The following is a 26,460-nucleotide window of genomic DNA, read 5'->3' as shown; positions in this document are numbered from 1 at the left end:
AGTGGCCATTATAAACTAACACTCCTACCGCTCACACCACTGATACTCGAGAGACAAGGCGGGAGAGGTAACCTCTTTTATTGGACCATCTGCTGTCGAAAGAGACTAGCTTTCGAGTACACAGAGTTCTTCGGGCGCTAGACTAACCCCATTAGCTGTCACGCTGCAGCAGCAGGCCAGGGCTAAAATCATCCCAGGGCCTTTGAAAACTGTCTGTTTTCAAAGTAAGGAAGAATCTTTCCCATCATTATTGCATGGCCAGACATTGAGATGCGGAGGGCCTGCTTCATGTAGCAATACGACATGGCAGGATATGGTTCTAATACAGTTCCATTGTCAGCACTCTATCAGAGCAGCTAGGTATGAATGACTGCATTGTAATCCACGCCCTGCAGGGCCCTGTTGCAATTATAAAATGTTCTTAGAGGAAATAAACACTACATATGTAAGTAACTTTCCATGAAAAGAATATAGACTTGTATGAAAACTAGTCAACATTTAGTTGAAAAAATTAATTGGTTCTCATTTGTTTTTTAGCCCAGTCAATGCTTGGGATTAGGTGACTGTATTTTCAAAATAAGAAACTAGGACATTGTGATGATGTCATTTTTTAGGGTTGCAAAATAGTGATAAAGTATGTTTTGAGTTGTAAATGCATGCTGCTGTGGGTATTGCCCAACTCTGAATCAGCAGCAACACGTGTATTTCTCAGAGGGAAGGATTTTTTCTGATAACTCGGTGTTGTGGTGTTAACATTCACACTGAGCAAGAGAACGGCTTTCAATAGTGTCTCTGCTTCTCTGACTTTTCACTCCAAACGCCGTTCATCACATTGAACAGTCAAGTTGCTCGACTGTTTCTAATAAACACGGAACAAATTCCATTCATGGGTCTTGAATAAACATAGTGTAGTTGATTAAAAACAAAACAAATTTTGACTAATGAAATAGAAAAATAGGATAATTTAGGGGTCCTGGGACACTGAGATATCTCATGAAAAACTGGCCCAAGTGGGCAATTTATCTTCAGATTAGACTTCATTTGGATGCCAGAGCAGGATGTGTCTGAGTTGCATTGTCTCTCTAGATTGTAAAGCCCTGGGAGCAAGGCTCATGCCTTCTTTGTGGGTCATAGGGGACCCAGCATACTGGGTGCTAAATGAATAACTTTCCTCTCTTCTTCTTTCATCTAGCTCTTATGAGCCTTGGAATATGGTGATGAGAATGTAGCTAAAGTATGCTGTGCTGAAAAAGAATTGTTATGGCTTTTTGTAAAGCCAGTTTCAGAGTAACAGCCGTGTTAGTCTGTATTCGCAAAAAGAAAAGGAGTACTTGTGGCACCTTAGAGACTAACCAATTTATTTGAGCATGATGAAGTGAGCTGTAGCTCACGAAAGCTCATGCTCAAATAAATTGGTTAGTCTCTAAGGTGCCACAAGTACTCCTTTTCTTTTTGTAAAGCCAGTGTGACATTTTGCTTTGTATATGCAAAATATTAAATATACTGTTCTGCTGTTAAAGTGGCAGTCCTAAAAGGCTGCTTTTAAAAAAAAAAAATCCTAGGGATTGATTTGTTTTTCCAAAGATTAAGTCAAATTAACTCCTTTGTCAACATCTAATTCTCTCCTGAGCTGGTTACACAGTTTACTTCACTGGATTTGTGGCTCTTTGCCCAGCAGATAATCCTTTTCTGTGTTATAGCTTGTTTTCAAGTTAGTTACTCTTTCCAATAACTATCTGGCATCAGGCTGGTCTTTCCCCTCCACCATCCACTGGGCCTCAACATAATAATATTCACTTCTGCTTTCCTATGGCTTGGAGCTAAGGAAGGAAAAACATGCTACATCGTAGGAAAAAGTCTTTAACTGCAAAAGTAATTAGGTAATGGAATGGAGGGAGGCAGAAATAGCACTCTGCCTGCAAAAATACAAGAACAGGCTAGATCAGGTATTGGTGGGCATGAGGTAGGGAGAAACCCTGCAAAGTACCAGGAGATCAGATGGAATCATCCGGTCTGGTATTTTACTATCTCTGAGTTTTGTTCTAAAGCCTGGAGCGAAGAGCTGCTTGACCTTTTGGCTGAACTCACTTCCCCAAACTGGATGGAATCACTCCTCAGGCCTGTGGTCATCAACACTTTATCTGCATTTCTTGAAGCACTCTGCAGAGAGGAGAGAGCAGACTCTACCCTTCAGGGTAGATTCTTCTCCTGCGTGTGAGAGGTCCATGTGCTGGGAAGGGCATGCCAGCTCTCGAGTGTTCAGCCTGGTTTTGCCAACACAAGAGCAAAGGATGTGAGTGTGTTGTATACAAACTTCAAAACTTTTTGCAGTGTGCCAGGACTATTTAGGAGGTGAGATGATCAGAAGACCTAGAGTGGTTTAGTAGTATTTCTATTATCCCCAACCAGCTGCCACCCCATTTGTGAGATGGGGTTTTATTGTATTTATTTATTTGGTAGTGGTAAGAATGCTACCTGCACAAGAATCCTTCTCTGTGCATACAGCCTGGCACCTGTGCCTGGCGTCTGCTGGAAGGGAGGGTGTGCCCTCAAGCACAGGTTACTTGCAGCCTGAGGGTTGATTTTCTTTTTATAGTCAAGAGATTAATATTATCATTAAAAACATGAATCCTTGCCAGTAGGGTGCCATTATTCCCCATGGAGACGCTGACGCTGAAAGGTTAAGGGTACATCTGCACTGCAAAAAAAACCAAACCCTTGCGGCACCAAGTCTCGGAGCCTGGATCAACTGACTTGGGCTCGCAGGGCTTGCGCTATAGAGTGAAAAGTGTCAGTGTAGACACGCCCACTTGGGCTGGAACCCAGGCTGTAAAACCCGGCGAGAGAGAGAGGGGTCTCAGAGCCCCAGGGGGAATGTCTGCAGGCACTGCTAGGTTTAGCCCCATTGCGTGTGTGAGCCTCAGTCAGTTTATCCAGGCTGTGAGACTGGCTGCTGCATGGGTCTGGGTTTTTTACAGTGTAGGCTTACCCTCAGTCACTTGCCCAGGGTCTGAACCAGCCTTTGAACTCAGGGGATCTGGATCCCTTTGTTGTGATCGGGCCATGATTGGACTGTCTATCTCGCAACAGATTTTATTTACTTCCAGCTCTGCCTTGCTGCTCTCTCCAGCAACGGGATGGGGAGCAGATCCCGTTTCTGTTTCCCTCCTCAGTGTTAAATCTGTGCTAATCTTTCCCTCCTATTCCTGAATGATTCCAGACTGTAATGTTGCAAAGAGATCCTTGCACGAGGGAGTTAAGCTATTCAATTTGGCTTCTATGTTTTTAAAGGCAGTTCATTTAGGAACTGAGTCACAGAGGGCAGGCTGCTGTCTGAGAACAGAGGAAGTCTCCAGCTCCGTGACTGATTCGCACACTCGCTAGGGGCATCTGCTTAAAGCCTGTGTTCATTGGCCTTGCTAAATATGGGCTGTTGCTAAGAGCATGGCTCAGTTGAGGCAGGGTTGGCAGTGGATATCTGCATTGCAACAGGCTCTTTAGTGTGGGGCTGTTATTATTTGCTTCTGCCAGGTGTCCTAGTTGCAAATCAAACTGTGAAAACAAACTTTATTGTACTTCCTGGTTCAGAAGGCTGTGGTAAGATACAGCCACCAGCAGAACCGACTGGCTGCTAACACTTTCTAGAGACCAGAAGCCCTTTCACTGCCTTCAACACACTGACCCACATTCTCCTTCTTTGCCTGAAACACCCCATCCATGTTCACATGTATTAAATTAAGGGCCCTGTTCTGGTAGAGAGGTGACGAGGTAGCAGCCGGGGTCTTGCTCTATTGGTGACAGAGCAGCAGCCAGAGCCTTGCTTTCATTGCTGCAGGGCTGGGCAGCATGGCTCTCGTCTATAGGCGGGAGCGGTTTTCTCTTTGATGTGTCTGTCTCTGAAGCAAGATTAAAGCTGCCTACTTGCTTGTCTCGGTGAATAAGAAACAATGTAAAGGGAGACACTAACTCATCCAGGCTGCCTGTGACTTATTGGGTAGCACTTGTCTCTGGTCCAGCATCCCACCATCCCAGGGTGTAGGTGGCTCATGCCCATGTTGACAGTACAGGGCAGTACTGGGAAGCTGGGGGTTACCTGGCTATTTCTATTGTTTATCATTTGTACTCGTGTAATCCTCCCTGAGTACACTCTGTCCAAAGGGATACAAAGACACTGTCCCTGCCTCAAAGAATTTAGTGTTGTCACCCGGTTGGTCCCAGGATATTCGAGAGACAAGGTGGGTGAGGTAATATCTTGTATTGGACCATTTCCTCCTTGGTGAGAGTGAAGCTTTCACAGAGCTGCTCTTCGGGTTCAGAAGCAAGAAAGTCTTGCTGTTATCCCACAAGGCTCCCATACAACAACCCCCGGAAGAGTGAATGCTCCCCTCATTAGCTTGCACTGGACTTCAGTTACGCAGAATCACCAGGGAGATGAGCAAATCTTTGGGCACTGGTGGCCATAGGAACAGTCCTATCCGTTTGAATTGCATGGTGCCTCCTTCCTAACCTGCTAGCGGAAATGTTAACAGACAAAAGTATGATTCAGGAAAGCACCAAAATAATATAGACTAGAGTAGCGGGATTTTCTGCAACACCGGACATTCCAGGGATCTCAAAGCCCTGGACAGGACAGGCAGCGGCAAACAGAGCAGTCACCAGGTACTCAGGAGTAACTCACGCAGCTTGAGACATCAGGGCCATCCCCTGCTCTTAAGAACGTGGCAAGGCAGATCAGCCACATGCCATTGTAGGCAGGCCCTTCGTACCCTCCCCTCCATAACTTTATCAAGCTCCAGCTCCAAGGCAGTTCAGTTTTTTGCCCCCACTGCTCCCCTTGGGAGCCTGTTCCAGAACTTGACTCCTGCAATGGTTAGAAACCTTCACGTAATTTCAAGCCTAAACTTGTTGATGGCCAGTTCATATCCATTTGTGCATTGCAGGTAGCTCAGAAGTAATTGACTTGCAAACTAATGCCTACTCATTATTGTTTGTGCAGTTCCCAGGGCACTTTGGCACACTGTGGTTCTGGGGCTTTGGAAATTGTTTCTATGGCTGTGCAATGTACAGTGTTAGTGCTAAGTGGGCAACAAGACTCTGGCGATGGAGACAGCTTTTGATTCTGGGAAAGTTTGGCTCTTCCTGAGGACCCCTCTGGAGTCGGTTCCAAAGAGGTCGTTTGACTTGCTCTTGTTGTTTGATTTCCTCCAAGTTGGCAGGCTGTGGCCAGATGGATGGAAATCATTAGCCAATCTTGGTATTGGGTAATGGACCCAGCGTTCGGTTTTGTTTACTGCGTGGCTCCGTGTCTAATTTCAAACACAAACACTAGGGAAGGAGTTTTAAACTCCCACTTACTAAACCCAGGGACATGTATAAACAACTGAGGAAACTGCAGCATTTCCACTGTTGTTTACAGTCCTGATTCTAAACTGATGGGGGAAGGACCCACTTGGCTGCCCCTCCCATAATCTGTGGGCAGAGAGGCAGTGAAACAGCAGAGCTGATCTCTCTCTCTCTTGCAGCATGTAAGGAAGCCTGGCTTCCTTGGCTCAGAAGTCAGACTGTGTGCGTGTGTTATGTGAGGAAGCGAGAACCAGTTTGTACTGGCAGAGACAGGCTAGGAGATTCCAGATAGAGCAATTTCCCAGAGTAGACCAGAACAATTCAGAGCTAGCAAACAGTGTCTCTGTTCGAAATCTTCCCCTACAGGGCCCTTTTACTGAGAAACTTGTAACTGGAATCCTTCAGATGTAAAAATCCAATGTTTAATAACATTGCAGCGTCACTATCATCCGATTGGGTAGCTCTGGAGTAGCCCAAACTCACTGCATTCTTCCTTCACTGACTGAAGAACAGGAATTGATGCATTTTTGGCTCATTGCTAGGGCCATTAGTAACCATCTGTCTCCTTAAAAAGGAAAAAAAAAAAAAAAAAAGGAAAGGAGTACTTGTGGCACCTTAGAGACTGACAAATTTATTAGAGCATAAGCTTTCGTGAGCTACAGCTCACTTCATTGGATGCATCACAGCATACATACTTATCTCTATCTTTACTGATTGATAGTCTCTCTAGCTCCCTAATTATTCTTATTGACTACATGGAATTTAATTCCGAGATATGAAACCTCTTTTGATGATGATATTCTGAAAGCTAAACACAGTATTTCAGGTGCATTTATCAGAGCTACTACTGGTCACACAGACAACTACTTGCCTCTCTTGTGATGTCATGTGCTTTGATATGACATTCTTCAGTCTATGGTAGGCACCAAATGAACACATTCCTCCTGCCAAGTATAAGCTGAGCTCCCCTGGCTCTCTGCTACTTTTGGGGTGGCTCTCAAATGAATCTTTTAGACCAATGCACAAAGATTCAGAATGGGTCTGCTCCTGACTGGGGGAAGCAAGCAGGTCGTGATAATAGCTGCACAATAGCCTTGGTTTGCTCCTTGTGCTGGGCTCCTTTTTGTGTTTGGCCTGTCAGCGGGCAGGCCAGGGAATGAATGTTTGTCTTGCAATGGGATTTGTAAATCATTTTCATCTGCAACCAAATGCCATGTACAGTTACCTTGCTATATATAACTCGGTAATTTCAGGAGCCATTTCAGTGCCATTCTCCCCACACAGAAATGCCAGACAGTCCAGTTGAAGTGAGGTCAAGGGAGGACTCGCCCTTGCACTAAGCTGCGAATTGCTTTACTTGCTTCAGCAGACTCCTGTGTCATCAAGTCAGAGCTGTTCATGGGAGTTTCATCTGGGAAATATTTCTATGAAAAGCGAAGCCCTGAACCATCTATTTGCATTATTTTGCAGGCTGAATTACAGGGCAGCCTAATTAGATTGTTACTGCATGGGCTTGTGAGGTATTCCCTACTCAGAGCACATAATTCAGGAAACAATTGGAAGCTCATAGGGACAGTGCGTGCTACCAGCAGAGATCAAGTCAGGCACCCGATGTGGGTGAAAAAGGCATGTTTTGTAAATGTCAGAGCATTGCTCTGTCCTGTCCAATGCAAGTGGATAGGGGGCTTTCCAGGAAGGGCCAGAGTTATTCTGTGGAAGAGCGTAACGTGGGCCTAAATATTTTTCTAGTTTAATGCCACATCCTGTATGCACATTAGTCTCAACCTAGAGATAGTAAGCAAGGAAAACTTCCAGTGGCTCTCTGATCAGGGGTTTCAATTTGTGTTGGAGAAACTACAGTTTCTAAATAACTTTCCAGTTTGTTTTAAAGCAAGAATTAGAAACTGCCATCCTGGTTTAAACTTTCTGATCCTGTGTTGTTTACAGATCAATTTTATTCTCACTGCATCAGTGGCACTGAAAACAAGTGAAGTGTCTTTGTACTGAATGCTTTACAGAAGACACGAAATATTTCAGGAACCAGCCAACTGTCTTGTACTGTAGTGGTCTTCAGTAGTCACTGTTATAGTTAGTTACAAAACTCTTTCATTTATAATGCCCAATTTTGACTTGCTCATAACTTTCTGGAAAAAAACCCTCTGTTTAAAAGAAGCTGAACTTTTCCACACCTGGTCTCTTCTCTCGACTCCTGGAAAATTTGAGCTAGTTGTGTTTGGCCATGTTTGAGGGTGAACCTCCACCCCTACCGATATTTGCTGTTCTGACCACCAGCTATTGTCAAGTAGGTAACTCAAAAGGAGCAGAATTCTGACTTCAAACCCGGGAAGAAATAAGCCCTCACTCATGGGTTTATAGTGCCCTTCTTAGGGTTTGAACAATTCTGGATTTGTGTTCTGTGTGAAAATACTGTTTGGCGCATTTGCTGTGGGGTGTAGGAAACTCTTAAACCTGTGTACTTAATTTTTCATGATTGTTCAGAAGCACCAATCAAGACTTTGTATGCGGTGCCTGCAGGGTCGAGCCCATGGCTGTGATGCAATGGGGCAGAAACCCTCTACATTTTGGATCGTCAAGCCATGCCGGAAGGAAGACAGGAGGGAATGGATGTGGTTTGGTTAGCTCGCTGGCAGCTCTATTTACTTAAAATATCTGGGAATACCCAGGAATAAATTGTGCAGTGCAGGTCATCATCACCGCCTTAAGAATTTCCACATAATCCTACACCTTGGTCCCAGCCATCCCATTGTTGGGACCCTGCCATCCTTCCCTTGAATGAGGTAAAAGGGGGCTATAAAAGGACTGGGATCAGCGCCCTGTGTTTCAGTCATAGAAACCCCATATTCTTCTTCCTCAGCTCCCTTAAGGGGGGGTTAGAAAAAAGAGGGCAGGGTCTCCCTGCTGTTCCCATCATAGGAGCCCCGAACCCCCCTTACTTAGTTACCCTAAGGGATGCTTTCCTTCCCATCTGTGTTGTCCAATAACTATCCCTTCCATAACGAGTACACGCCCTGGATGTCTGCCACAAGTTTTACTTACTCGGTTGTGATTGTGATATTATAACCTAGCCTCCCTACCCCACTGGGTCCCAGACCTGCTGTGGTGAAGGCAAAAAACCCCACCCCACTTGGGCAATCTGACAGTGAGGGGAAAATTCTTTCCCAGTCCCCAAGGAAACCTGGTCCTTTTGCAAATAGCGTGGTGGGTGGACGTTCTTGCCTGATCCAGGTAAGAGCAGGCTTCTCCAGTGCTGCATGGGGTATAAATATCACTCCCCTTCCAGTCAGCAGGAAGAGCACCTGGCCCAAGTGCTTCCTTCTCGGGCCCTGTAAGCCTTTTCCTCCAGTACCTGTTGTCATGGGGAGGGCACTCTTAAAAAGGCAAGAACTCCCTTTTCCTCCGACAAGCCACACAAGGACCCGCCACAATAGAAGCTGCAGTGAGCACAATATCCTGTCTTTGGGATGTTTGCCTCTTCAGCCTCAGTGTACCACAGATGCTAGATGTGCATTTAAAGATACAACGCTGCACTAATCAGAATTCAGCCAGAACCCTTCTAACTTGTTCTGTTTTTATAAGGTCCCCTGTACGCTTAGGTACACAACATTGTGAGCTAGTTATCCAATTTCTGGATCCTTATATAACACTAGCATGGAGTATGCAGGCCATCAGTCTGGCTGAACTGAAGTTGCCAGATCCCGAGGCTGTTAGCAGCATGAGAGAGAGGTTATATAAGTTCTTTTGCTGGCTGTCTCTTCCCTTATGTGACAGCTGCCTCTGGGTCAGAAAAACATAATCAAGAACTGTCTGATACATTTGACTCAAAACCCAATAGTTGTCAAATTTGGTCTTGGTTTGAATTCGATCTGTGTGTGAAATAGCAGTGATTCATTAGAACTTTGTGTGTGTGTCCCCACAAATGATCTGTCAGAGTCTGCCTCCATCTAGATCTCTAAGAAAGTACTGGGGCTGCTGTTCCCTGGGAAATTGTAAGTTCGCTTTGTTTGATGGAGTACGTTGCATAGCATCTTCCTATAGGAGTACTACTTCCACTTCTGGTAATAGCATATTTGCCTATGTAATTGCAATGGAAATGGTAAAATTGTTAATGATAATGATGCAGAAAAGGCAGAAGTGAACAATAAATATTTGTTTCGCGTTTGGAAAGAAGCATCATGATGTACTTGTATTATACGACAATGACGAAGTACTTTCCAATCCATTAATAACTAAGAAGAATATCAAGCAATGTCTACTAGGCATTAACATTTTTAAATCCGCATACTCTTATAACTTGTATCAAGAGTCCTAAAGGAATTGGCTGAGGAGCCCTCTAGCCCCTTGATAATTTTTAATGAATCTTGGAATATTGAGGAAATTCCAGAAGACTGAAAGAGTGCTAATGTCATGATAACATTAAAAAGGAGCAACCAGGATGACCCAAGGAACTGTAGGCCAGTTAGCCTGACATCCTGGGGAAAATAATGGGAAAGATTATGCAGAATTCAATTGAAAAACAGTTAAAGGATATGCATATAATTAATGCCAGTCAACATGGTTTTATGGAAAACCTGTTTTTGTCAAACAAATCTGAGTTCGTTCGTTGAGATTACAAATTTGGTTGATAATGGTAACTGCATAGATGCAATAGAGTTTTGTAAGGAATTTGACTTAGTACTGCATGACATTCTGATTAAAAACTACACTATGCAATACCTGTGAAGCACATGATAAATGGATTAAGAACTGGCTAACTGATAGATCTCAAAAAGTAGTTGTCATGTTCCTAGTGGGATTCTGCAGGGTTTGGTACTAGGCCCAACGCTATTCAATATTTTCATCAATGATCTGGAAGTAAATATAAAATCACTGCTGATAAAATTTGTGGATGACACAAAGATCAGCAAAGTGATAAATACTGATGAGGACAGGGCAGTCATACAGAGCGATTTGGATTGTTTGGTAAACAGGGCCCATTTAAACAAAATGCCTTACAGTGAGAGACTGAAAGAGCTCGGTTGGTTTATCTCCTCAAACAGAAGACTGAGAGGTGACATGACTACAGTCCCATCTGGCCTTAAACTCTATGAATTAGTGAAAAGCAACCACAGAGGGACTGGGGTCAGTCAAACCCAGATACTTTTGAAGTTCAGGGTCTACAAACCGATTTGCACACACAAAACGGTGAGTCCATTTTGAGCAGAAGGTACCAAGGTTTGAGCCTGGCAGCTTTTAATTCAGTTGCAAATTGGCTGAATCATCATAAATCCCCCCATAACGTGCTTTGCAGTAAGGGTCTCTTCCAGTTCCCTGGAGTAACTGCAGGATTGCTTTTGAAATCCAGCCAGAGATGCTCTGCTACACTTTTGTTAATGAGTCGCCTAATCAGCCATGGACTTGACTTTCTCCCTTTCAAAATCCCTTTCTCTTGTGGGAAGGGGGTTCTTTCACTTAGAACAGCTTTGTAGCAGATACTCTGGGTTCATCATTTCAGAGTCACTGTGCATTTCCCCAAGAGTAACCAGCCACTGATCTTACTAGAGCAGAGGCTGCTGTCCTGAGCAGGACAAGCCAGAACACATCAGCCTCTGGCCAAGGGATATTCTGAGCTGCTTGTGACTGGAGTATCATCTCTGCTTGACACTTTCTGTTTCCCAGCTGCCTGCTGAGTCATGGCTCCAGGAATGTGTTTATCTCTTAGTCTAGGCTCTCCCCAGGTGACCAAATTCGGCTGGAGATGCCCGGCTCTGGGCACCAGCTAGTAGTAAAATCCAGTAAGACTGTGGAGTTGCCATGTCAAACAGGTTTCAGAGTAACAGCCGTGTTAGTCTGTATTCACAAAAAGAAAAGGAGGACTTGTGGCACCTTAGAGACTAACCAATTTATTTGAGCATAAGCTTTCGTGAGCTACAGCTCACTTCATCGGATGCAAACAGGTGAGGGTGGGCTTATGCCTCCCCACAAAGGGATGTACCCCAATGCCTGAGATGCCTCTCTGCTCCTTCCCTGGGCTTCTCACTGCCATCTGAAAAAGCCTGGCACCAAATATATGTCTTGGTTTTCTTTTTAAATAAGAAAAATAATCCCTTCCCATACTAGAGCTGTCCAGTGACTCAGAACTGTCATCATTGTGGCCTGGCTGGCCTCCTTACCCCCCTCCACTCTGTGTCGTGGGTACAGCATCTGCTCCCAGGGACATCCCCAGAACTCCTGAGTCCTGGTATCCTAAGAAATCCATGCAAAGCCTGAGATGGAGCCGTCCCGGTGCAGGGTCAGGGCGAGGTACGTACAGGGGCTGCTCTGGGTGAAGTAAAGAGTGTCTCCTTGAATCCCCCCCATCTGACCCAGCTGCTCAGACGCCCCTTTCCTGATGAGTTTGTGTTTTGTTCAACAGCAGGTGCTCGGGTTGGAGCCGGCAGCCTGCCTCAGGGAATGCTGAGGCTTTGTGGTTTTAAGCCTAGAAAGCGCAGTGTGAGACTGGGCCCTGCCGGCTCCTCCCCTAATTACAGAGTTTAGGAGGCTGTAATCGGAAACTGACTGCCACAGTTTGTGTGTAAACGCCTAATTACAGTGGTGGGTGTGTGCCACTGGGGCCTTTGTGCAGCCTGAGCAGCGAGCCAGGTTGGTCAGACACTGGGAGCGGGAGCAGGGAAACCTCGGCCCGCTGCCTCGCCTCAGAGATTACATTACCTCAGGCAGCCCAGCGGCTCCCTGGCAGGGAGGAGGGAAAAGACCAATTTTACCTCAGGCTGTGGGGGTTTGTGGCCCGGATCTCTCCGGGGAGGCTTGACCCTTGATTCCACTAGGGGACCATGATACATCCCAGCTCGCCCACCCTCCAGACCCTGGGCTTTCCTGGGCCTCTCACTGACAGTCAGGGTGGAAGGGGGACCCTGTCCACCATGGGGAATGTAGCTGCCACTTCTCAGCGAGTCAAAGTAGGGACAATGACATTGCTCCTTAATGCACTGAGCCTGTCGGTTCTCAGCTCCCCCCGCTGTGTGGGTGTGCCATGAGCTGGGGGCACAACAGAGTCCTGGAGGGCTCCTCAATGCTACACTAATACAAATAATTGACATTAATAATACAAGCAGGGTGCAAGTGCGGCCCACCAGGTAGGAACATGGACTCCAACATTTCAGACCCATGTCTGAGAATCTTCTAGGGAGTGAACTACTCCCACTCCAGATATTAAATCTGTCGAGCCTTTCCAGTTTAGTTTGTTCAAAATATTACTGAACACTTAAACCAGCAACGGTGCAGCAGAACCAGCTCTAGAATAGCAAAGAAAATCCAATGAGTGAGCAGAGGCATCCTGGAGCCAGGATGATGCCATTATTGTCATGCAGGACTTGGGCCAGAGCGGCCTCTGTGGTCTCATCGTCATGGGGGTGCGCGGCCTCCAGATTCTCTCTGCAAGATCATGGGCAGATTATGTCACAACACTGAGTTCTTTGGGTTCATGCAGATGCTGTAAACTTGTCTCCGATGAATGAATGTGGAATGACCACTTGGTGGCTGCCACTGCAGGTTGAACCCGGGACCTTCAGGGCTAAGGGTATGAGCCTCTGGAGGCTGAGCTCAGCATCACCCATGTGCAGCCTTTTCTTGCTCCAGCAGATTGCAACATGACTGGAAAAGCCCTCTGCTGCCACCAGCGACTTCCAGCAAATTTCTGGGAGCTTCAGTGCTTGTGCTGGTTTGATTTGATTGTGGATGTGTTCTGTTGTGTGCTTCAAAATGCACCAAAAGGAAAAGAGCCTTGATCGATGACTGTCCTAAAACTAGGAGAAAGCCCCAGATCATAGTTTGCTGCACAGGGGAATAGTGCAGCGTTCTCTCAGCACCTCTTCAGTTACCATATCTGCACCCAGAAGTAGTTCTAAATAGTCTCAGGTGTGTGCGGTGTGAAGCACATTCAGCAATGATAATATCACAGGGACACCTCCTAAAAGAGACGATGTATCCCCTCCCAAGGAACAAGAAAGTGAACTGAAAGGCACCAGCAGCTTTCCTGGGCAGAGAGATCCAGAACTCCTCTTTGCAACCCTGACTGTTAATAGTGTCAAATGTACAGACAAACACTTCCAGTTCAGTGACAGCTGTTAGACCAGGAAGGAATGGCACAGGGTGGGTGGGACACTTGCTGACTTGCTGTCCTGTTCTGGGAATTCGTGGTGTTATAAACAAGATGATGACGCTATATTCTAGATAAAATTGAGGTCCTGACCCTTTGTCGTTAAAGATTCCAGGGTGCTTGTCACGAGTGTGGGATGTTAACCTGGTGTCCTGCCCAGATTCCAGTATGGGCAGTCCTGTTCGGCTTCCCTGAATTCCCCATGCCACCCCCAGAAGTACCATTTGGACCCAGTGTTCTTCACTTCCTCCTCCTAATGCATGCAGGGTTGCTGTGCAGTTTAAACACGCACACCTCCTCCCCCCGGAGGGAGCTGCTCTGCAATGGGGAGTCAGATGGTCTTGTTAAGCACTTTGGGACCTTTCAGAGTGAGGGGCAATGGGGAAATCTCATGGGCTAGCAGTGAGCTGCCAGCTGGCTCCCAGGTAACAACATAGGGTTTATATGGAGCTGGGGGAGTGGTCCCCTCCTCCCCTCACTGCCCTCAGGACTGGAGGTTCATGGGAACTCTGGACGCACAACTCAGCTGAATCAGTGGGAAGATCCCCTGGGGAATTTAACATGCAGAGCCTGCCTGCTGCAGTGGGCACAGTGTTCAGAATGTCCCCCCCACACACATTACAAAAGGGGTTTCAAACTTGTTTTGCTTTCTACAACTTTTGACTTCTCACTTTTAACTGTGCTACAGGCCTGGCTGTCTTCCTAACAGATTGGCCTCAGCTGATCTCCCAGTTGCCAGGAGCCGTCCCCTCTCTGCACCACCATGGGCTTGCTGAGCAAGCAAGATTCATTTACTTCCTTGCTCCTCAATTGTCAAGGCTCAGTTCTAGTTCCCATTTGCCCAGTTATTCAGCGGCTCATCACTTAGCCCAGCATATTCCTGCAGGGCTGGAGCGTGAGGAAAACATGAAGCCGAATTCAGTCCCATGTAACTCCACTGAGTTGGGATGAATTTGGCCCACTTGTGTCAGTGTGCTTTCCAGGAAAGAGGTTGCGTTGAGGGAAGGGGCTAGGCTCCAGCTTTCATAGTACAATGTGCTTTTGCTGCTACCCTGTGGCCTGCGGTAGGCATGTTATGGTATTTCCAGATCACTTTCATTGCTGTCCTTGTGTGGGTGTGTAAAATTAGCCCCTCAATCCCTTGCTCTTATTCTGGAAAGGAAAGCAACAGTCCTACTGTGCAGTGCATGCTGGGCATCTTGGGGCACGCCATTCTCCCCTTTAAGACATGGTCGTTCACAGTTTCCCTCCTGATTTTACTGATGTGTAGGCTAGTGGCCTGACCACAGCACTGGGGGCCAAGAACTCAAGACTTGGCTTAACACTGACTCCCTCTGTGGGCTTGGTTGTGTCATTTTATCTCTGCTTCAGCTCCCCCACCTAAAAACCAGGGGCAATAGTACTATCTCACTGGGACATCAAGAGGATCAGGTGCTGAATGCTTGCGGAGCACCAAGAAGCTTAAAAAAACCACAAAGTTTTATTTTCACTGGTACGCTAGTAATGACAGTCTGTTAAATTAAAGCTAAGAAGGTGGAAATTAATAAGGGACTCATGCTCTCTGTTGCCAGCTGATGTTGTGAATGTTACACTAGGGGCGGTGACATCCAGCTCTCAACCACTGGAGATGCTGGACCAACAGAGAATGGATCCTGCTCCATAGCTAACCCATTCAAGAACAGCTTTGATGGGCGGATTTCCCTGGACTGACGTGGGGATGTTGCTGGGCAGTATTCAAGACATTGTCAGGACTGGGAGGATGTTGGTTAATCTGTAAAGAGAGGAATCTGGTCTTGGATGCCATCATCTCGATTCTCCATATTTCTGTACATGCCTTCCAACATCACGTAGCAGGATGTGCCCTCTGCCACTAGGTGGCAGGACAGGACACGTTTCATGCTAGAATTATCCCTCAGCACTTCAAGTAATGAGCAGCGCAAAAGCTGTGTGGTCAGTGCAGGGGCCTCTCTGGATGCAGCAGGCTATGTATTCTGCACTAAGAAATAGCCCATCGACGGCTTGGAATATTAGAGCCTCTTGCTGAGAGAGAATCGAGGTGTAAAATGCTGGCTCAAACCCACCCCCTGCTCACATCTCTTTCACGCTCCTCTCACCAGTTTGAAAAGTGTCCTGGAAATCATGTAGGAATGTAAGATTCACAGCCAGATCTAGTCAGGTATCCTGTTCCTGCAGTGACCTGAGGCTTTAGGGTGAAGATGAGGGGGAGGGATAAAAAAACACCAACCCAACCACAAACACAAATGTGCAACATTACTTGTGAGAGGAGGAATCACTAGATGACCTCCTGTGGTCCCTTCCAACCCTGATATTCTGCTTACCCTCTCTGTGCTTCAGGTCCCATCTGTCAAACAGGGAGAATTCTCCTCCTCCTCCAGCCTTGTGTATGTCCTGTCTCTTTAGATTATAAGACTTTAGGAGCAGGGACCAGGACAATGGAGCCCCAGCCAAGACTGGGGCCTCTAAGTGCTACCATAACACAAAGAGAACCTGCCTAGATGGAAATTCATCCGTATGTGCAGGGCAGCAATTGATCTTACCTGTTTTGTAAAACGCTTAGAGCTACTGATGGAAAGCGCTCTGCAAGAGCGAGGTGTGGTATTGTTGCAGAGCACTGACTGCCCCCATAACACCAGACAAAGGGAGGCTACAATCATAAGAAAATGTAGCAGGTTCCAGGGTTGCCAGCTCCCAAGCTCAGCTCCCCTTCCCTAGCACAGATGCTTAGGAAAAGGGCAACAGGGGTTGCTGCTTTGGAAAAGTTGACCTCAGCCAGCATCCCAGATCCAGGCTGAATACAGGTTGGGGAATGCTCCGCTTATTCCTTCTTGCTTGTGTTGACTTATTCTGATTCCTTGTTGCAAACTGTTCGGGATGGGGAAGACCTTGCTGACTGCAGCTTTGTTTGGTATTTTTTATGCAAAGTCCTTCCATCAGCTTAAAGAGGGTTATTGAAAGAAGTTATAAGTTCATGAGAAGGATGAAGACCTACAGCTCCAGCCTTCACAGAACAAATAGAACATAAAGATGTTTTAAAATGCTGGGCCAGATTCTCAGCTGGCCTAAATCAGCATAGTTCCATTCATGTAAGTGCTAACTTGCACCAGCTGAGGACCTGGTTCTCAAAGAATGTAATCCAGGGGAAGGAGCTACCAATTACACAGAAGCTAATACTGAAAACACACTTCAAAACCAGGCTATAATCAGGTTGCAAAGACCTGCAGTGGAAGCAAGATGAGAATCAGCCTTAGGTGCGTGGGGTAGATATTCTGCACGTTGGTTTAGCTGAGACTCACTTATTATTTTTATTCGTGTTGCGGTTCACTCACGTCAGCGATGCTTGATGTTTATCTCTTCATTAACATCAGTGATGTTTGGTTTCGATAGATTGCACAATCAGTACATATCACAGCATCTTCTCCAAATCCCTTAAGAGCTCTCCTGTGCAGCCTCTCTCCTTGACTGTGAGTGGGAATTGTCCCTGGAATGTCTGTTCCAGCCCTCAGTTGAAAGGACCAGCCCGCTTCTAAGGCAGAAGGGGGAATTTGATTCCAGACCCAAAGTATTCACTCCTTCACCTCTGCTGAGACTACCAACAAAGGAGGCCCATTAGCGGTAAGCTGGTCAGGGACACACCAACGTGTTTCACCCAGGCCACCAACTACTGTCAGATGTGGCTTCTGCAGCTGTGCAGAATTCAGGCTACCGGAGACTAGACTCAAGGAGAGTCCTTAGCAGCATCTTGTGCTCGGACCCTGTCAGGTCCAACATTGCTGCGTGAGGATGGCCGGTACTCTGAAAAGAGACATACAACTAATACCCAGGTACTGCAGGAAGTGGTGATGGTTGTTCCTTCCCTCTCAATTAGAATGAAAGAAGTGCCCCAGCATGGGGTTAGGAGACACTCTCCAACTAGAGAAAGAGAGATAAAGCTGGTCCTGCCCAGTGTGCTTATTAAAAATCTCATGGCACTTTTCACAAACGTGAATCCTGGTGCCTTTGCCAAATTCCAGCTCTGATCATTGCATTCCAGCTCCCTCTGTTTTCCTTGGTGTTTCAGTTGGATTGAATATTCACTTCATGCTCTAAACACTTGTACGCCGTAGCTGAGTGTTGTGAAGCAGCTGTCGTGTTTCGTTCTGAAGTGGCGACATTTCGTTGCTGGATGAAGTGATCCATGTGCCTCGTCTGTAAAGCACTTTGTCCTCACTCAGGATGAAAGGGGCTCCCAGTCTCTAAATAGCAGAGATTTTATTGCTGTACAACTTGGAATAGAAAAAAAAACAGGGCAGGTGACTATTGATGATGATAAGGTCAGTGTCTAAAATCCATGGAAAAGCAACAAGCAAGTGAGCAGAAGAGCTAGATGTCGCATCAGGAAGTGAGAGGATGATGCAGAGTGCTGATAGGTTTCTTAACTGGCCGCTACAGTTTCAGTGTTGGTGACTGGGTGAAGAACAGACTTACTTTCCATTGCCTGGTCTAAGTGGAAAGAGTTCTCCAGTTACTTTCAAGAAGCTCTGATGTAATGCTGTCTCCCCTAGTTGAGAGTATGCCCCTGTCAGGTCACAACAGCCCAGATAAGCCAGAGGCCAGGGCGTGACTGTGATAAACGATTATAAAGACTGAGGATGAAATCCTGGCTTTGTGGGAGCCAATGGCAAAACTCCCATCTCACCCTAAGTATAACTTGGCTAAATGATGCCTGCACTCAGAACCCCACCCTCTTGGCTTGGGGAGTGCGACAAAGCGGGGGGTAAATTCATGCTGCCAGCAGGGTGGGAGTATTTTTTACTTCCACCTCTCTCTCTCTCTCTTTCTCTCTGTCGGTTAAAAAGCTTCGCCTGACAATGTAGCGACTGCACCCCTCCCAGCCACTGTTGCTCACTGTTGGATGAAACAGACCAACCAAGATCTGGCAAGTGTTATCCTTAGGGCTGTTCCTGATCTGGGCTTGTCTCCAAGGGAATTTGTGAGCAATGACTGTCGCCTGGATTGTAGTGTTCTTACATCTGCAGAGATCTCACCCTGAGGATTAGTTCTCCCTCCACCCCAGGAAAACCATTCTGCTCTGTGCCTACAATCTCCTGGTTCTTTCTAGCAAAGCCCTTGTTTATGGGAATTCCGATGAGATTGGAGCAAAGCCACACTTGCGCTCACAGCACCCTGTGGACTCCAGGCAGTGCTAGGGACTGCTGGGATCACACATGGATTCTCGGGACACAATCCCATTCCTAACACGTTTGCTTGTTGTTTGTCTGTATTCCGGTAGCACCCAGAGGCCCAGTCGAGATCAGAGCACTGCACAAACCTAGAGTAGGAGACAGTCCCTGCCCAGAACAGTTTTCCATCTAACTAGACAGAGCAAGTGGGGGAGAAAGGGATGCAACATGCAAGCAGAATGATTGTTTGCACACTATGTTAGTACCACAATATTTGTTGTAGTTGGATTTTGTTGATTTTTGGGGGGAGCTATCTATTTTACTGTGTGGGGTGTTAAATGTAATCTATGGCAGGAGTGAATGAGGAAGATAGGCAAAAAGAGATTTGCTAAAATCTGGCTCATTAATTATTTATTAATAATAAATTCACCCTACAAATTCCGATCACTTTGGAGTACAGTGATGATTGGAACTGTAGGAGCTGAGCAGCGCTGCACATGCATTAACCACTGGCATTGGGACCAGATTCACCTTTTTAGGCAGCTGGTATCTTTGCAGGGTGAGGGACAAGGCAGCCCCGCAACTGTGTCTCAGGTGGCCATGTGCCCACTGAGCCTGATTCACATGCCGCTGACGGTTTTGTGCAAAGAAGGTTGCTGAGCATCAGGTTTTCCCTGTACTTTCCCGAGCTGCTAAATGTGTTTGAACATTCAGCATGCACTGAGACTGTCTCCGAGAAATGTATCATGTAGGCCAAACCACAAGTTAACCCTAAATGCTGATTCAACCTTGCCTTAAATAAGACATGAATTACCTGCAACAGCCTAAGCTTGAAACATGAAAGCTAGTCTCTGAGCTGCATCCACAGAATAAGCTCCGAGTCGAGGATTTGCTTCTGATTACTGTGTGTGGCATACAGGTGCCCTCCATGTTTCCTACTATACAAACAACTGCTGTGTAATATTAAACATGCAGGGTCCATTGGCACAGCAGTGGAGTGAACTAGCCTCTGTTCTAAAGCCTTGGCTTCAAACCCGAGAACAAGTCTGAAAGGAAGATACGTTTGTTAGTCTCTAGCTGATCCTAGTCTTCTGTGCTTAGTGGGTGAACAGAGACTTGGATCTATAACCAGCTTGTCAATTTTAGCGACCAAAGTCTTTATCCAGGAATGATTTTGTTCAGCATTCCGTAAGGAAACTCCTGCCTGCAAAACCACGACCACCTGTTATTGCCACCGTACGGAATCTCAAACAAGGAAGTGGGCTCTGGAATAATAGGAGACCGTGGCTGGACTGTGGGACCTTTTCTCGCACATCAAAATATAGAGGATGTTCGAACAGTTCATTCTTCCTATTCACTATTTCATTGTGGGACTGGGACATGTATAATAAAAGACAGTCCCTGCCGCAAAGAGTTCACACACAAAATCTGAAAGAAGACCTAACAGTGCTGCAAGGCTGAGGTCGGAAGTCTCTCAAGAGACCTGCTGAGGCTCCTGTGTCCTGCACCATGGGATCTCTGCCCAGATGGGCCTGAGCACACGGTGCCTTGTCACTGCAATGCTCTGTCTTCCCAGGCTGTCCCAAGTTGAACCCTCATGACAAGGCTCACTTATCATGTAAACGGTCAAAGCTGCCCCCATTCTTTATTATGACAGGCTTGTCTGAGAGCAGCAAGGAGAGCTGCATCAGAGGCCGAGAGAGCCCTGTCGGCTCCATGGCAGCACTCTCGTCTGGGTGGGGCTGAGAAGGGCCTGTGCCTGCTTCAGCAAGGTTATTCTGACCACAAACAGCAGCAAATTCTCTGAAATCATCTTCTTCCTGTTCCTCTTCCGCTGGGGTCAGAAGCACCTGCCTTCTATACTCAAATGGCAGGTCATTGTCAGAGCCTGCCTGCCCCTCCTTGGCCTGTAACATCTCTGCCGTTTCTTCAGTCTGGGTGTAGAGATGCAGCGAGTGAGTCTCTGTGTTCAGGTCAGGCTCCCCTTTGTCTGACGTGAATTCGGTCACTAGCGGTTCTGTGCCGCTGACTTTCTCTGACGGCTCCACAAAGCCTGGCCGCGGCTTCACCTGAAAAGGACAAAGCACGTATTCAGTGCAAAACAGCCTGATATGGGGCATGTGTGTGTCAGTCATCTGTGTGCTGAGTACAAACCATTGTGTCGACATGCCGAAGGCAGAACAGACCCTGGTGCATTTCAGGCAAGAAGCTATGCTATTCCAAGCTCTCAGACCCTTCCAGGGCCTGCCACCAGGCTGGGAGCCTGACGCTGCTGGGACACAGGTCACATGTGTAGCACACTGGATGAGGGACTACGATCGGATTCCCTCTAGCTACTGGCCACAGTGACTCTAGGAGCCTGATACTTGTGGAGCGCTTCCTGAACTTAGATGGGAAGAAACCTGTGTTTCTGGGGCTGAGAGACCCAGTTTCAAATCCTGCTGCTGACTGTGGGTCTGTAGATCTATGGCACCTGGTCCAGACCTTTTCCTCCCTCCATATTAGCCCTTTTGGGGCAGAGTTTGGGGGTCAGGTGTGCTCAAATTAATATTTTATTGGCACATTTTGCAGCAATTACATGAGAGCTGCAAAGCCTGATTTGATCGCACCTCCCCATGCAGCTTTGCTCTCCCTCAGACAATGTTCTGACTTGTATCCCATGAGTTATCTCCTTCCCCCAGCAGACCTCCTGGCCTGTAGCTTCTTCCCAGGGGTGAGAGTTCGGGGTCAGAGACTCACCTGGCTCATCTCCTCAGCTGGGAACTTGATTGCTTCGCTGTCCATGGGGTTGGGCAGAGGCGGGAACAGCACTTTCTTGGCCCTGGAGGACGTTGGCAGAGATTGGTTAATGTGCAGGAGAGCGAAAGGGCAGGGAGAACGGGAGCAAAGTCAGCACATTCACCTCTTTTTGCTGAAGTGGCAAAACGCAGCCAGGATAGGGACGCCTAGGAATATACTGAGGTACCTGAGGTTGAGCTTCCACTCTGCAGGGTTGGGACCTAGGAGGAAACACAGCTCTGTCTTAGAGCCCCCTGGAACCGGCATCACAAGGGACAGGGAGAACCTGCGGGCTCTGTACCAGTGACCATCCCCACCCTGCCCTGGTCCCAGTGTCCGCGGGCAGCACTTGACATTCGTTCCCAGCCAAGAAGGCAGGGATCATAGAATCTCAGAGTGGGAAGGAACCTCAGGAGGTATCTAGTCCAACCCCCTGCTCAAAGCAGGATCAACCCCAATGTACCGCAGTGAAGGGACTAGGCTTGAGCCTCGAGGTGGCCTTCCCCCAGCACAATCCCTGGATGTCCTGGTTGCTTTCCTTGGCATGCCACCCTTCCCAATAGAGGCGTGTGTTGGTGTCCTGTGATTGTCGCCTTGTTTATGCTGGTAATGGCACCTATGTTTGAGGGAGCTAGTTAGGGAATGTCTACACTGCAGTGGGAAGTGAGCAGGCCCGGGGGAGAGAATGGGGCTAGCAGGGGCTCGAGCTGGCCAACTACAAATAGCGGGGTGGACGTGGCAGCTCAGGCTGCAGCTTGGATCTCAGGCTGGGCGGGGGTCAGCCCGAGTGCCAGCAGCACATGCCCAAGGAGTGCCAAGGCCGTGGGTTCCTTTCCCGAGGGGTGACTTGTTTCTGTGGGAGCTGGGTGTCAGCAGGTCTTTTACTAACACAGGGTTTGGCCTCTGTCTAGCTGCTCCTGTGGTGTGTAATGGCAGATTCCAGTCAGGGAGGCTGTGGGGAGGCCAGGCCAGGCCAGGGGACAGGGTCAGGGCTTCAGCCATTCCAGAAAAGATGGTTTTGTGGTTCAGGCTGCAGGCTAGGCCTCAGGGGGCTGGGGTTCAATTCCTGGCTGTGTCACAGACTCACTGTGTGACCTTGGATAGATCGCTTAATACCATTGCGCCTCAGCTCCCATCAGTAGAAGGGGGATCATAATCCTCCCCTTCCTGCCTTACCTATTTATACTGTAAGGTCTTTCCCTGCTTGCTGGTACAGAGTCTAAGACAGCAGGCCCTGAGCTCTGCTGGGGTCTCTGGGAGCTGCCAAAATACAAATAGAAGTACACGTTCCCATTGATCGTTGGACCCCTGGAGGAAGCACAGACTTTTCTGTTTTTCCTGGTTTTGCTATTGTGAGCATCTTTGCCCTCGGCTTCTACAAAAGCTGCATCATTCTGCTTTCAGAAGAGAGAGAGATGCCGGTCCCCGGGAGAAGAGAAACTCCCGCGGGCAGAAAGAGCCTCTTCCGAGAATCTGAGCCTCCAAGCAGCTTCTGCAACATGGTCACGTCAGTCCCCTCCCTGGGCCAAGCAACATGGGGGGAAGGATCCAGTGGCTGTTACCGAGCTTTGTGGTCTTAAACAGGAGCTGGGGGCTGCAGGACCCATCTCTGTCTGCTGTGGCTGCCTGAATCCCAACTCTGTAGGAGGTGCCAGGCTGCAGGTCCTGTAGGGTGTAGTGGGTCGCTGAGGAATTCGCTTCCTGATCTGATTAGATGATGATGGATTAGTTGAGCTATCAGCAGCATGGAAACCCCTCCCAATTCTGCTTTCTTTTCTGAAACCGTTTGTCCCAGTTTTAGCTCTTAAACTGCTTACCACACCCTCCGCCTGCAGAACAGGGGCCCATCAGTCCTGTTCCTTCCTCCCATCTCTCTCTCTCTCTCTCTCTCCCCGCTCTGCCCAGCTTTTCTCTGCTCCTCTGCCAAGCCCTCCTGCACTCCTGTCCCTAAATCTATTTGGCACATAGACTCACTGGCCATTCTAGAGGCAGCGGGAGCAGGAGACCAAAGAATCAGGTGCGCTCACTGGCTGATTTCTGCCCCGCTCAGTTATGTGGACTGCCTGCCTGTGAGCCTGGGGACATGCTGCAGCCCACTGGGGTCGGTAACGCGTTGGAAGGGAGAAAGGCAAAGTCAAGTGTTTCACACTCACATGCCGTTCTGTTGTCCTGCTCACTTGTGTAGCAGATAATGTATTTCTTCAGAATGCCGGGGCATTGGGAGAGCGGTGACGGCTTCCACAGCAGGAAAGCAGAGTTTGCTGTGATGTTCTGGATGTGAATGGGCCCATCAAAAGAAGCTGTGAAAGGAGAGGTAGGAAAGAAAAGCAGTAATTGGCTGCGTGCACGTGGATTCACAGCAAGAAAACAGACCAGGAACCCATGGATCTTCTCGCCCTGGCTTATTTCGTCGGCCCATAACCTGCAATCTTCAGTTCACTTGATCACTAGTGATGAACTAAGTGGTTTAGGGAAAATAAGAACTGACAATATGAGTCTTCAGCCTTTGCTTGAACACAAACCAAACCCTTAGAGGGCTGCCCCTAAAGAATTCCTGCCTCTGCAGAGTGTGGATTATACAGGCATCTTGCTTTCCCACGAATACAGACCAGTGCTCTGAAAAGCCACCCTGCAAGCCATGCGGTTTGGGAAAGGCCCCTTATGTAGGGCTGGGGAGGACTTCCCCTTGCATCTGTTCTCGTCATGCACTTATTGTGTGACGTAAAACTGAGATGGTCCGTTCTGCAGGGCAGGGACTGTGGCTTTGCTTGTTTCTCTGAAGGGCCTAGCACATTTCACACAGGGCCATGGTGAATAATTTCTTGCTCCCTGGGTGAGGGCAGAAGGTTGCATGGAGGGAGGGGTGTTTCGGTTCTGGGAGGGGTTATTACTACGTGCAACTGGCCAATTTTTAGAACATGAGAAAAGAATCCTTCCCTACAACAATGTATTTAAAAAGAAATCATTCCACCATCAGCCCCCTCTTCTGAGATCACATGCCCTGCCTACTCCAGGTCATCTGTGAGTCACACTCTGCCCAGCACTTGCGTGATAAAAGCAAGTTTAGTGGGTCTTGCCCTTCCCCAGTGGAAACACACCATATGCAGACTTACTGTTAGTAGCAAAGTGGTACATGGAACCAAACGTCCAGTGCTTCTCTGGCCCCCCTCCGTGAATGGCAATTCTGTAACACTTCCTGGGTTTCACTGACCCTGGAGCATAAAATCAGGAGACGTCATCAAACGTCCCCACACGCCTCCTCAGATAAGGGGATGAGAGAGACCTTTCTGTCTGAACTGCCTGGTCCCAAGGTGAGGGCCTGGCTGCGCCACGGTGTGACTAGGGCTGGGCCTTAGCAGGCACTGAGAAAGTGAGGCCGGCTGCATATCTCAGCTGATTTCCCGGCTTCGCCAAGTCGCGTGAGTTTCCAGCATAAGTAAAGGAACCTTGTGAGAGACCAAAACATGCACAGGTCCCAAATGACAGCTGGACTCATCTGTAAATTGAACTTAGAAAGCATGGATGGCTTTGGCACCAGATGGTACCATGCACTTGCCTCACACTGACTCTTCCTGACTTTGGGCCATTGAAATTGATGCAGAGATTCATGCTGGCTGCAGTGGGTTTGGATAAAGCCAGCTGTTACCACATGGGCATTTAGTTTCCAAACAACTGGCAGAGGAGGAGGGTCCCAGTAGGGAGGGGTGCTGGGAGAGGGAGGCTGAAGAAAGGTATGTTAAACAGGTGGGTTTTGTCCTTGTTACCTGTATTCACATTGCTGTCCTTTTCAAAGAATTGTTTGTGGATGCATTCCTCTTGGTCCTCCTGGGGCTCTTCCAGGGGTTGCTTCTCAAAGCAGTAGAAGGTCCCATTGGTCTTTGCTGCCCACTGCACTGTCACATTGCTGCCATCCGAGGTGACGTTCAGAAAATTCATTTCTGGGAGGAAATATAAGGAGATATTTCAGCAGAAACACGGCACCAACGGCACGAAGACATGGCACCAAATTCACGGCATCCGGGGCAGGCAGCACTGGGGCAGGGGCACAGTCTAGTTCTCTGTTCGCCAGTTACCCAAAACCCTGATCCTGCAGTTGCTCAGAGAGGGAGATGTGGGCTCTTGTCCCCCTTTGCAGAGGCCTTGCAACATTGAGAGCTTTGGGGATGCAGTTTGTTAAAATCCCAAAGAGGGAAATAACCCAGGGAAATGGCCGTGAGTCACTATGCCATGAAACTCAATGCTCTGTCTTCAGTCCCTGTCTGAGGCCACAGCAGCAAGGCCAGCAGTGGATGGGTCGGGTTCTTTCAGGAGGCTCGTTAGGGTAGCAGCTGTTTGGAGGGACCGCTGGTCTGAGGCATGGAGGGGAAGCTGAGGTCTCTGTACCTGTGCGATGTTCTGGAGGAATGTGATACGTCCGCACAGGACCTCTCCCTGCTGGGTTAGATGCGCTCATAGAAACGTGATACTCTGCCCCAGAGAGAGCCAAGATCAGCGTTGTCTCGTCCTTTTCAGGGACCTCCTTCTTCAGCACTGTGCACCTGCACGCTGGCATGTAGACAGCTAGCGTGTAATTGACTTTCCACTGCTCCTCATGGGCTTCCTGACAGGGGGTTGGAAGGGTGACACTAAGTGACAAGATCCTGGCTCCCCTGAAGCTGTGTGTGTGTGTGTGTATAACTTGGGCAGAATTAAGGAGCCTTGCATAAATGGTCATGCAGTCTGGGCTTGTTTATAGACCTCATGCAGTGGCCAGGAAGCTGCTGTCGCAGCTGCTGTATTACTGCGGCCGTAACCACCACCAGATTGAACACACCACAGACCCATCTGGGCTCTGAATTAGGGAGGATGTTGGCCCTACAGCTTGCATCCTGATTGGACCAGAGGGTCCATAGCCCTGTCACAGGAGAGTTGAGACCCCATTCACGCTACGCCCTGGAACTACATTGTGACAGGGTCCCCGGAAGTGATGGCGTGTCTGGTGGTGGAGCTGCACCCCATCCACAC

At 48.0% G+C, this 26,460-nt stretch overlaps 1 protein-coding gene across 2 annotated transcripts in view; it reads right to left on the bottom strand.

Annotated features, from left to right (window-relative positions):
- Positions 1–19,072: 19,072 nt before the first annotated feature.
- Positions 19,073–26,460, bottom strand: part of IL12RB1 (interleukin 12 receptor subunit beta 1) — a 16,411-nt gene continuing 9,023 nt past the window's right edge. Inside the window, exons 8-15 of one of the 2 annotated variants that reach the window (XM_048831250.2) lie at positions 25,840–26,056; positions 25,221–25,394; positions 24,570–24,668; positions 23,610–23,756; positions 23,019–23,162; positions 21,581–21,677; positions 21,418–21,499; positions 19,073–20,747 (exon numbers count right to left, since the gene is read on the bottom strand). In XM_048831250.2, coding sequence (XP_048687207.2) covers positions 20,286–20,747; positions 21,418–21,499; positions 21,581–21,677; positions 23,019–23,162; positions 23,610–23,756; positions 24,570–24,668; positions 25,221–25,394; positions 25,840–26,056 — 1,422 coding nt within the window. In that variant the 3' untranslated portion in view covers positions 19,073–20,285. The remainder of the gene's footprint in view (positions 20,748–21,417; positions 21,500–21,580; positions 21,678–23,018; positions 23,163–23,609; positions 23,757–24,569; positions 24,669–25,220; positions 25,395–25,839; positions 26,057–26,460) is intronic. The other variant, XM_075123178.1, reaches the window with a different exon arrangement.

This window comes from Caretta caretta, chromosome 25 (assembly GCF_965140235.1).
Source record: "Caretta caretta isolate rCarCar2 chromosome 25, rCarCar1.hap1, whole genome shotgun sequence".
Taxonomy (NCBI): Eukaryota; Metazoa; Chordata; order Testudines; family Cheloniidae; genus Caretta; species Caretta caretta.
Note: the sequence above shows the minus strand (reverse complement) of the source record. Positions and strands in the feature narration are given on the sequence as shown.